This window comes from Eutrema salsugineum, unplaced genomic scaffold, assembly GCF_000478725.1.
Source record: "Eutrema salsugineum unplaced genomic scaffold, Eutsalg1_0 scaffold_15, whole genome shotgun sequence".
Classification (NCBI taxonomy): domain Eukaryota; kingdom Viridiplantae; phylum Streptophyta; class Magnoliopsida; order Brassicales; family Brassicaceae; genus Eutrema; species Eutrema salsugineum.
The window spans coordinates 3,506,511-3,517,668 of record NW_006256867.1 but is presented as its reverse complement, the minus strand read 5'-3'; the positions used below and the strand labels follow the sequence as shown (position 1 = coordinate 3,517,668).

General features: G+C 31.1%; 1 protein-coding gene across 1 annotated transcript; it reads left to right on the top strand.

Annotated features, from left to right (window-relative positions):
• The first annotated feature begins 360 nt into the window (after positions 1-360).
• On the top strand, positions 361-1,555 carry LOC112088029 (ATP-dependent DNA helicase PIF1-like). The gene is made up of 3 exons (XM_024158178.1): positions 361-511; positions 608-841; positions 921-1,555. Exons 1-3 carry the CDS (start codon positions 361-363, stop codon positions 1,553-1,555), a joined length of 1,020 nt encoding a protein of 339 aa, XP_024013946.1.
• The last annotated feature ends 9,603 nt before the right edge of the window (positions 1,556-11,158 follow it).

Below are 11,158 nucleotides of genomic sequence, written 5' to 3'. Positions count from 1 at the left end.
CAGAGAAATATGTATGATGAGATCCTAGAAGCAGTAAATAAGAACAAGGGAGGTATGTTCTTTGTTTATGGTTCTAGAGGTACTGGTAAAACTTATTTGTGGAGTCTATTAGGATATGCTCTACGTTCCCAAGGTGATGTTGTTCTTAATGTTGCATCGAGTGGGATTGCTGCGTTGCTATTAGAAGGAGGCTGAACTACGCATTCAAGATTTGCAATCCCTATCGTGGTTAATAAGTTTACCTTCTGTTCAATCAAGAAGGAGTCGAATCTTGTCGACCTGATAAGGATTGCTAAACTCATTATATGGGATGAAGCGTTGATGATGAGTAAAGACTGTTTCGAGACTCTAGATAGAACGATGCGTGATATATTAGAAGTTGACAAGCCCTTTGGTGAAAGGGTCATTGTTTTGGGAGGGGATTTCAGGCACATATTGCCAGTGATTCCAAATGCTGGGAAGACAGAGATACTTATGGCCACTTTGAATTCGTCACCTATGTGGTACAAATGTAGAGTGTTGAGACTTACACAGAACATGCGACTTATAGCTGGAGATAGTAGCCGTGCGATGCTTGAACGAGCTGCCTTTACAAAGTGAATCCTAGACATTGGTGATGGAACGATAAATGATGATGGGAGTGGTGAAGCCGTGATTGATATTCCTGATGATCTGTTGGTTAAAGACTGTAAAGATCCTATAAAAATGATCGTCAAAGAAATTTATGGGAGTTTGTTTTCGAAAGAGACTGATCCTAAATTTTTTCAAGACCGTGCCATACTGAGTCTAAGAAACGATGATGTAGAGACGATAAATGATTACATGCTTTCAAAGTTGTCGGGTATGTTTATTTTTTATTAGTTCCTCTTAACTTATTTGTTTAAATTTATATAATACAACGAATGTTTTGTATATAACAGGTGTTGAAAGGACCTATCTTAGTTGTGATAGCATTGATACGGCTGAAGAAGTTGTCAATTACAATGATGCATCTGAAGTACCATCGGATAGTGTAGCCAGTATGAATAAAGGTGGTTCCAACAATATGATCTATACCGAGGAGTTTTTAAATAGTATCAAGATGTCTGGTTTCCCTAATCATGTCTTGAAGTTGAGAAAGGGTACTCCGGTAATGCTTCTAAGAAATATCGACCCTAAGAATGGGTTGTGTAAAGGCACAAGACTCATCATTACTAAGATGGTTAATTATGTTCTCCAGGCTCAGATAATAACAGGTAGCAAGGTTGGTGACAAAGTACTCATTCCTAGGATATTCCTCTCTCCTTCGGAGATGAAACTTCCTTTCAGGATGAGACGCAAGCAGTTTCCTATCACATTAGCTTTTGCAATGACTATAAACAAAAGCCAAGGACAAACACTCGAAAAGGTTGGCTTGTATCTTCCAAGGCCGGTATTTACTCATGGGCAACTCTATGTCGCTGTGTCGAGGGTTACATCTAGAGAAGGTTTGAAGATATTGATCACCGATAAAGACAACAAACCACAAAGCAAAACATTGAATGTCGTCTACAAGGAAGTTTTTGACAAGATATGATTTTTTTTTTGTTTATCTATTCTCTATGGATCTCGAAATATGTTAGTTACTTTTACTATATTATAATTACGTTCAGTTTTATAGGTTTTACTAATAGATTTGATGTTTTTTGATTTATCACTAAGTTGGATCCGATGTAATTCGTTTTCAAAATTTCACTAAATTAGACCTGAAATAATTCTTATATCATGTACTAAGTTTAGATTATCTATTATCGTAAATGAGTTTGTAAAACCCATATATTACATTATGTTTGATTGGTTTACACCAAAAGAATGTTACTAATGGATATGGGTATCACCTATTATTTTTATTGAACCCAAATATTGTATATAAATTGGAAGTTGTATAGTTACTCGGTTTTATCAATCTGATCCGTTTTTTCTTCATATATATATTACCCCACCATATACAATTTAGCAGCTTTCTTAATGTTTTCTTTTAGTAATGGTTTGATCTCTGACGTTTAACTGTAGTTTGATATTCCAATGACAAACTCAATTCGATAATATATTTTAATGAAACTTAAATTGTAGCATATTATTGGACATCTATTGACATTTCAAGTGATGAACATTGTCACCTAGTTATAAATATTGAGAATGCTCCAAAACCAAATTATCAATGTCATCGAAATAAACTTAATAGTTTTTAGAAAACTAAACCAAGTACATATTGTCTTTAAAGTGATCATTGCAAACAGAAAAAAAAAACATGGAATTTGATATGGTTCTTAATTAAAAACTCTAGACCTCCTCTGTTTACTTTTCTTCTCCTCTCCCTTCAAGCACAAACACAAACAATCCAATTTAAATTTTTGTAAAATTATATAACTTTAAACTAACTCAATATTATATTTAAACATGAATTATTTCTAAAACAGAGAGTTCAATGAGCAATCAATAACAAAATATCATAACTCAGTCACATAGATTTAAGACAATTTTTCATTATTAATCTAAATATATTTCTGATTACTTATCCATTCGGCGGTATCTATGTGTTAAATTTCTGTCTCCAAAAAACCGCAACGCATGCACTTCAACCGTATCTCCAGATCTAGAATCAGATCATGTTTTCGTTTTGTGCAACTTGCTTGGGATGTCTCATTAGATGGGTTGCCTTTGTCATCCTCCATAAATAGAATATGCAGATTTTACAATTCATTGTGTAAGACATGATTAAAATACCCTTTAGTTAAGAGGATATATTACCTGAGGAGTATTCTGTTTGGCTTTCTGATTTGATGTGGTGAGTAAGTGTAATTGTTCCCATAATTCTTCTTACTCTATCTTGGAATCTGTTGGTGAAGGTGGTGACTTAGGTTCCACGACACCGAATCTCATTACCAATGGTGGGGGATTGATGATCAACAAGCCATTTTCATCGTTTTTTTTTTCATTTGTGTTCGCCATGTTCTTATGAATGCTCTCACAAACGATAAGGCTACTTATAAAATATTTTAAAGTTCTTTGAAAAGAAAACCTCAAGTTAGTATTTATAAGGTGTGCAATAATAAGCAATTTTCTCATTTTTCAATTTTTTTATGGGGAAGATTATGCTACTTTATGTTTGCACCTAACCGTTTAACTTTCCAGGTTTCCTGTTTCATATAATTTTAAGAAAAATTGCCCAAGTAGATACATAAAGTTATAACATATAAGTCTACATAAAAGTCATTTTTGTTATGATGTTGTTTGAATATATGATTTCCTAAAATATTGAAACATAAAATTGGCTAAATAACATAAGCTATAGAGAGTGATCGTATTATTTTATGGAAAGTGTTATAATTTAGCAAAATTATATATTTAGTAAAATGGTATATTTACTTATTGAGGTTGCGTGTATCCTTGGTGAAACTTAAAACATGGAATATATTCTCTCTGACACGTGAAACGAACAAATCGGTCAATATCGATATGGAAATGTCTTGACATAAATTAGTGGGATTGTTGTTGGTTTTGACAATAAGAGGCTTTAAATGGTAACTGTTCAAATTTTTTTTTTAATAATTCAAATGAAAATAAATTTATAAGAAAGAATAACTGCTTATTCAACTGCATTGTCTGTCCTTTTCATCTTTAACACACTTTCACATACTTCGTCACTTTTAGTTTTCCTCTTTATAAATATCATTCCGAGTTCTCGATCGAAAAAAATAAAAAAATAGGTTTCTAAAATGTCTGATGTTGTCGATGTTGCATGTTTGGATACTTATAAAACATGGTGGTTAATATCTGTCAAGGTGGTCAGGCTCTGGAAGCATTCAACACTTCGAAAATACTATCGAGATGGTTCTGTCTGATATCAAAGTATGTGTCTTTTTTTGAAGTTTTTCTTTTATTTTTTCTATTTATTATTCACTGATTATTTTTGGCTGTGTTATTTTTCTAGGGTACTCGGATCGCTGCAACCATTATGCCAAACGAGTTTCCCACTCACTGTTATGAATCATGTCCATTGTTTTATATGTAAAGGACTGTTAACATATAAAGTCTTTACCAAATATTTCATTTTTCATATTGTTTTTTCTTCTGGCAGAAAAGAAGGCCGGTTTACATGTTACGCCCGTGATTCTCTAGCAATAAATCTACATGATGTATATCAGAGAAACACATGTGAATCGGTTGTCTGGGTGTTAAGGTTCTGGAAGATGAAAAATGGCCAAGATATATACATATTTTCTCATATATGTCTTAAAATCTGAATGTTGAATAAAAATTTTGTCTATTGTGTTTTAGGTATCAATAAGAAGTCTGTGGTTCTCCGATCTAATCATCTATGCTCAGATTTTTTGTACAATCCTGTCGATGCAGAAGTTGATGCATTTAGAACGACGTGAGTATTTAAAATTTTGGATTCTATATATTGTTGTGTCAGTGTTTATTAAAACGTTTTGGTAATGACTTTTTATCACTTTCGTAGGCGGAACCAAGTACGGATGAGAGCATCGACTGTTTGATGTTATTTGTAGACCTCCTCTATTCTGTCTCTCTATTTTCACTGTTTCTTCTTTGTATTCTCGAACTCATTACTTAATAATTTTATGCCTACTTTTAAAACTAAGATCAGTGATTTTATTTAATACTTTCTTATTGTTTATATATTAATTTTGTGATGTATTATCAAACTATATTTTATGTACTATATGTGTTTTTTATTAGCTTATATTGTTAGGTTCGATGTCAAACTATGTCATTTTTATAAGATTTTTGTGGCTTCTGTTATGAAAAATATTTTGATTATTTTTGGTATAGTCAGAGTAATTGCCTAAAGTTAACATACTAGAAATCAGGATAATTGCCTAAGGTAAACATATTAGGAAACATATATATACTTCGAGTATTTGTCACAGGAAAAACTTACTGACTGTCGTCATAAATTTTCAATAGACCTCGAACTATAATTATCTTTTCCAAGAGCTCATAAAAACTTTAATGATTGTGATAGTAAATATATTCTACGATATGGACCCAATCGTGTTTAGTCTTTGTGGTTGTTTACGAAAATCGAAATCAGTAATATTTTTGTAGGATTTAGATTCGTTTAATGTTTAGATGTTTATTTGCTTAATAATATCCGGTATACCTATATCAATAATATTAAGTCATGATTAATTATGTCCAGTATATCTATATTTTTAGATACATGAATAACCAATTTATATTCAGATATCAAAATAATAATAAAAAAACTAATACAATCATGAATTCCTTTATTTAATAATGATTTATCAGTATGAAAACATATATATACACATATGTTTTGTCTTCGAATTAAAAAGAAAAATTTTAAATTATATAAAAAGAAGATATACATATATAGATTTTGTTTTGTTATATTTTTAAAAAATTATAAAGTTATAGATCATTTGTTTTTAGTGGTTGCGATCATATTGTATTTATATTGAATATATATGTATATATATAACGGATAATGAAAATTGTTTTTAAAGACTCGGTTCAAGTAAACGGTTTCTAATGAATCATCATCATTAAGCGTAATCATATTTTAAAAATGTTACGTATATATATAGATGATCTGATAAAGACTCGATGCAACAGAACATAACTACTTTCTGATATTTTATTCTCTCTAAACTTCTGACAACCATGGGTAGTTATGATTTGGTTCATGAAATGAATGGATGGAGAGATGTCTGGAGGATTGTGGTTAAAGTTTTGAAAAAGTGGAGAGTTAACGATCCACAGGGATTACCAGGTCTTGGCTTCATTATGACCGACGAGAACGTTAGTTTTATTATAAACTAAACTTTGTAGTAATAAGTCTCTGATTCTGTATATTTCTTTATTGGTTCTATAATTTCTATATTTTTTTCTTATATTGTAGGGATGCCGAATTCAGGCAGTTGTTCACAATCAGATGTTCGAGTATTTCGAACGAGTTTGCCATGAAGGTCACTGGATTATGTTATCTCGGTCTAGTCTCAACTGATTGCTCAGGTATGATCGCGACAAGATAACTAGACACGGTTTTATGATTACTCTGACTGACGACACAAAGGTTTCACGTATAATACCATTATCTAATAAGGCATTCGCCAGCTTCGTACAATTTTCTCAGATTATCAATAATCTTTCCGCTCATGAATACCCTATTGGTTAGTATAATTATATATTGGTTTTTGTTTTTTTTATATTTTTGAAAAATTCGCTGTAGTGTTACTGATATGTGTGTTTTTTCAGATTTGATTGATGTACTTGACATTGTAAGAGATCTCATACCAGTTGTGCTGACAGATGGAAAAATTGTTCTGACACTTCGTTTTCGTCTTAAAGACAATGAGTAAGCGCATTCTTTTCTTTTCTATTGTCTATGGTTATGATAATTTAGTTTTACAATAACTCTTATGTAATTTGAAGGGATAATACATTGGAATGTATCGCACATGGCTCATTAGCATCTGACATAAAGGAACAATGCATAGGATATGATGGTCCATTTGACGTCTGCGTTTTAACCGATTGGTGTGTTACGAGAACTGGAGGTATACCCTTCAATTTGATATAACTCTAAATAATTTGAATTTATAGGTATCATCATGCGTATTGATTCTTTTTTTATTAGAAGAATTAACTATCCAAAATCACAAAGAAGAAGGTCTTTCGCGTTTCATGACTGCTCCTGCAATGGATGAAGTTTCTGAATTTCGGGCAAGATAATTATTGTGACATTAACCCTACTCCCTTAATACAGTTTTTGTAGTACTATATTGTTTACATATATTCTTAAATATTAATTTCAGGACTTGGGTGAAGATACGGAACGAAGTGCATGGAAACAGTTATTTGTTTTAGATATGTATTAGCTATAATTTATATTTTTATTATTATCTTTGTTATCGTTTTTTTTTTGTTTTTTGGTTGTTGATTTTATCATGTTCTACTAAACACTATGTTTTATAAATAATATGATTTTGTACACAGCTTTGGCTCATCTACAATAAACAACAAACATAGGATTTGGGCCAGATACTAAATGACTGAGGCCCATAAACTAACAATATAATAGTGTAATTACAAAAGTGTTGAACACTTTATTTGGAAGTGTACACTGTGTAGTCGCTAGTACATTACATTTGTGTACACTATATTTGACAGTTCTTATTCTCTAATAGATTCTTGTATTGGGCAGTTGAAGGTTGAGTACACACAGTTGGGTGAAGTAGGCGTCGGCAACATGGATTTTGATTGGGATGAGGAAACTGTAGAAGTTGGTGCTGAAAGAACATGAGTTTAAGGAATCTGAATGGCCAGGAGGAAACACTTATCTCCCTTGTGTTTAAGTTGAAGTTGGAAGAAAAGTGGAACTTGTGGAAAATGAAGGCGTGCTTGACATCACTAAAGAGCATCAAAAGAAAAGGAGGGGCAGGAAAGCTGGAAAAGCTGCTGGGGGAGATAAGAATAAGGGGGAGATGCAAGGTGCAACTCCTATTAGTTTTGTCGAAACGACAGTGCCAAAAGCTGTAGAGGATCTCTTGGCCAGCAATGTTGAAAGTAAGACTTCTGAAATGTTGTTGTTGCAGAATGAGTTGAAAGAACTTGAATTTAGAGAAGGGAAAGAGGTATTGACAAACTTTTACTATACAATCTTCGGAGGATCTGGAAATGATCATTGACAGAATCGAACAATGATATGTTTCTGTAACAAATATGAATGAAGAAAGCTCAAAATCTAACCTAATACTTTCGATTGTTATTAATGGTCAAATCTATTGCAAAGGACTAGGTGACAAAATTCACTAAGCTTTTTTCTTTATTTGGCTAGGTAATTTTTTCACGGAGTTGAAGTAACATTTTGGGCTTTCAAGGAAATTAGGGTTAATGGAGTTTAATCTTCATGTCTTGTTCACCGTATCTAACATAGTAGTTAATATTAATCTTATCTAAAAAAAAAAAGTTGAACTCATTATTGCTCAAAGCATAGGTCAGTGTTTAACATTAGTGTGGATCCATATTATTGAACAATAAACAAAAATTTCAGGATTTTTCATATGCATGATTTGTCCTATGCATGATGTAAATTTTCTTGATACAATTGCTCTAAACTATTATGGTACTTATGCTTGTGTTTTAGGTTTTTTTTTCACCTGGTATGGAAACCCTAATTAGGATATAAAGATTAGAATTTAATAGGAAAAGTGGTAGGAAAATGGTATATATATATATATATATAAAAGACAATACAATAAAATTAGTGTTTTATAAGTTTTTTAACATTTTTTTTCTTTTTTTTTTCTAGCGTCGCATTTTCTTTTAACACACGCTACATCGTTCAATTACCTGTTCAAATCAAAGTAACACCTAATTCAATTTCTTTTATTCTTCCAGCGAAATTAATCCAAAAACTTTTGAGGATTAAATCAAAGATTATAAATCATCTTTAATTCAAAAACTTTTGAAGCCAAGAACAAGCAAAATAAATTTCTGGATCCAATTCAGATTCAACCGATGAGAGATCAGAGACACATCACAGATCACAAGAATTCAGGAACTAAAGAAGAAGTAGTGAAAACACAAATCGGAATCACTTGAAGAAAAAGTGAGAGAGAGCGAAGATCTCAAAAATAATTTTGGTGTGGGTCAACTTTAAAGTCAGGTCATTCCTACTTTGGGCGCAAAATGAACTTGTAACCAGCAAAGCTGATGATAGCGATCAATGATAAATGTAAAGAGGAGGTGTATTCGATAAAGAATATAATTAAAAGAGGAATAAGCAAAGATTGTTTCATTAAAACCAGACAGTATATATATCACTAGCGCAAAAAAAAAAAAAAAGATTTGCGTATGATTGTGTGGGATTGTTGCGTATGATTGTGCATTTGTAACTCTTCATAGATTAGAGTGGATCATCAATTTTTTGTTTACAATAATCTAGTTTGTCGTTGGACTCAGTTTCATCTTGGAATAAAATCGACAAAACATGTACAGTAATAAGAAATATAAACCAAAGATTGATCTACTTCATAAGAAAGAGTATAATTAATTATAATAATTAAATAAACTACATCTTGTTAAACCAAGTAAAAAAACACTGATAATTAGTGCAGATAACCTGCTTATTCTAAACTCATCATAAAATAAAAACATAAAATTACCGATACATATGATAATAGAAAGAGAAATAGCTAGTTACGCATTAGACTCTGAGTCAAACCAGGATGGGTGAGATCCATAGCAATAAAATACATAAAGCAAGACAACTATGACCGAAAAAATGATAACGCCTATTACGACGCCTATGATTATTGCGGTGCCAAGCTCCATATTGTCTTCACCGCACACACCAAAATTTTGTTCTTTCTTACTTTTTTTTTATTGTGGGTTCTCGTGTTAAGATTTTAATATATTTATAGTACGCATGTATCGTGAACATAAAGTTAAAAGTTTGCATTAATGTATACAATTTGGTGAAATTTGTAAGTTTTACTTTTTGTCATAAGGAACATTAACAAAATAAAATTTAAAAAACAAATAAAAATAGAAGTTTTACTTAAAAGAGCACGATATGTATGAAAAATGGATACGTTTAATGATACTATTACTATGTTGATCGTCATAAAGCCTCATTTCAAGGAACGTGAGCATATTTGCTTATAATAAACGAACATGCCAGGATAAAAACACAGCAAAAAAAAAAATTATGAACTTACTCATATTTTAGGGGAAACAATAAAATTTTACAATTTCTAGTTAATTTCTTCAAACTTAAGGAGCTGAAAAAAATAGAGAAAAAGGGTGGAGACTAAAAAAGATGGAGGAAACAAAATAAGGAAGTTAGCAATGGATGCCCAAAACAAAAAATTTTTGCATCACATATTTATTTACACACGCATCTTCTAAATACGAGGGTATGAGCTAACACAAGCAAACAAGAAACATACTTGTAAAAAAAAAAAATAAATAATAAGAAACTTTGTTAGTAATGAAAAGTTCCATAGACATATCTATTATAGTATTTAAGAAGTGAATCGTGCTGTGGTTTAACGCACATATTTTTGTGTCGTTTTGATTAATAAAAATCATTGATTCTGATTGGTCATCTCATATTATAATTTGATTGATTGATCAACTATTTTTTATCATTTAAACCATAAATTAAATGCTTATTAAACCATATATTAAATGTTAAGCATATTTTTAAAAAAATGAAACATGGACCATACTTCTAACTGCCGAATAACGTGGCCCAACATCTAAATTTTTAAATACAGAAACATTATACATACTTTCCAATATGTTGTTTATGCTGAATGAGATGGTAGCTGTGTTGGTTAGGTGCTTTGTCTATTTAACGAATGCTCACGGGTCCGAATCCTGTGGTTTTAGTTTTTTTTTTATTTAATTTTTAGATTTTTTATACAATTCCATGTTTGGAAATAATTTTTATTTGTTAAATATTTTGCAAAAAAAATATGTCATAATTTCCTTTGTTATTATTTAGAATGGAATCTTTACATCCTCTGAATCTATCGCTCATCCATCCTCTGAATCTATCGCTCATCCATCAATGGCGGCTGTTAATCCATTTAAAACCCAAAAAAATAGCTTCAATATTGGTGATACACAAGGATTGTAAATCGGAGAAGAACTGCGATTGGGATGTTTCACTGCCTTGAAATCTCTCAACAAATGCTGCTTTGTAATTTTTTTCTCTATAGAATCCAATGAAAATCAAAACTTTGTGATGCTGGTTCGAGTGAAAGATGAGTATTGGTTGGAGAAGAAGCCGTCCAGAAGAGTTTTTTTTTTTAATCTTATTAATTAAATCAAACAAATAAATTATAATTAATTAATTTTTGGGTCAAAATAATTTTAAAATAAAAAAAAAAACAAATTTACCTATACGTCATCAATAATTTACCGGATATATAACAATTCAGGTCATTTTTTTTGAGGAGGCAAACTGTAAACCTAATTTTAGGGTTTTATGTGTAAATATAATTAACTTGAAGGTTTAAACTGTGAGTGTAATTCCCTTAAGGTTTAAAGTGCTAACTTCTCTAACTTTGAAGGTTAAAAATGCGATTTTCCTTTTTTTATAATTAATAACTACGAAATTCATGAGAAGATAATATCG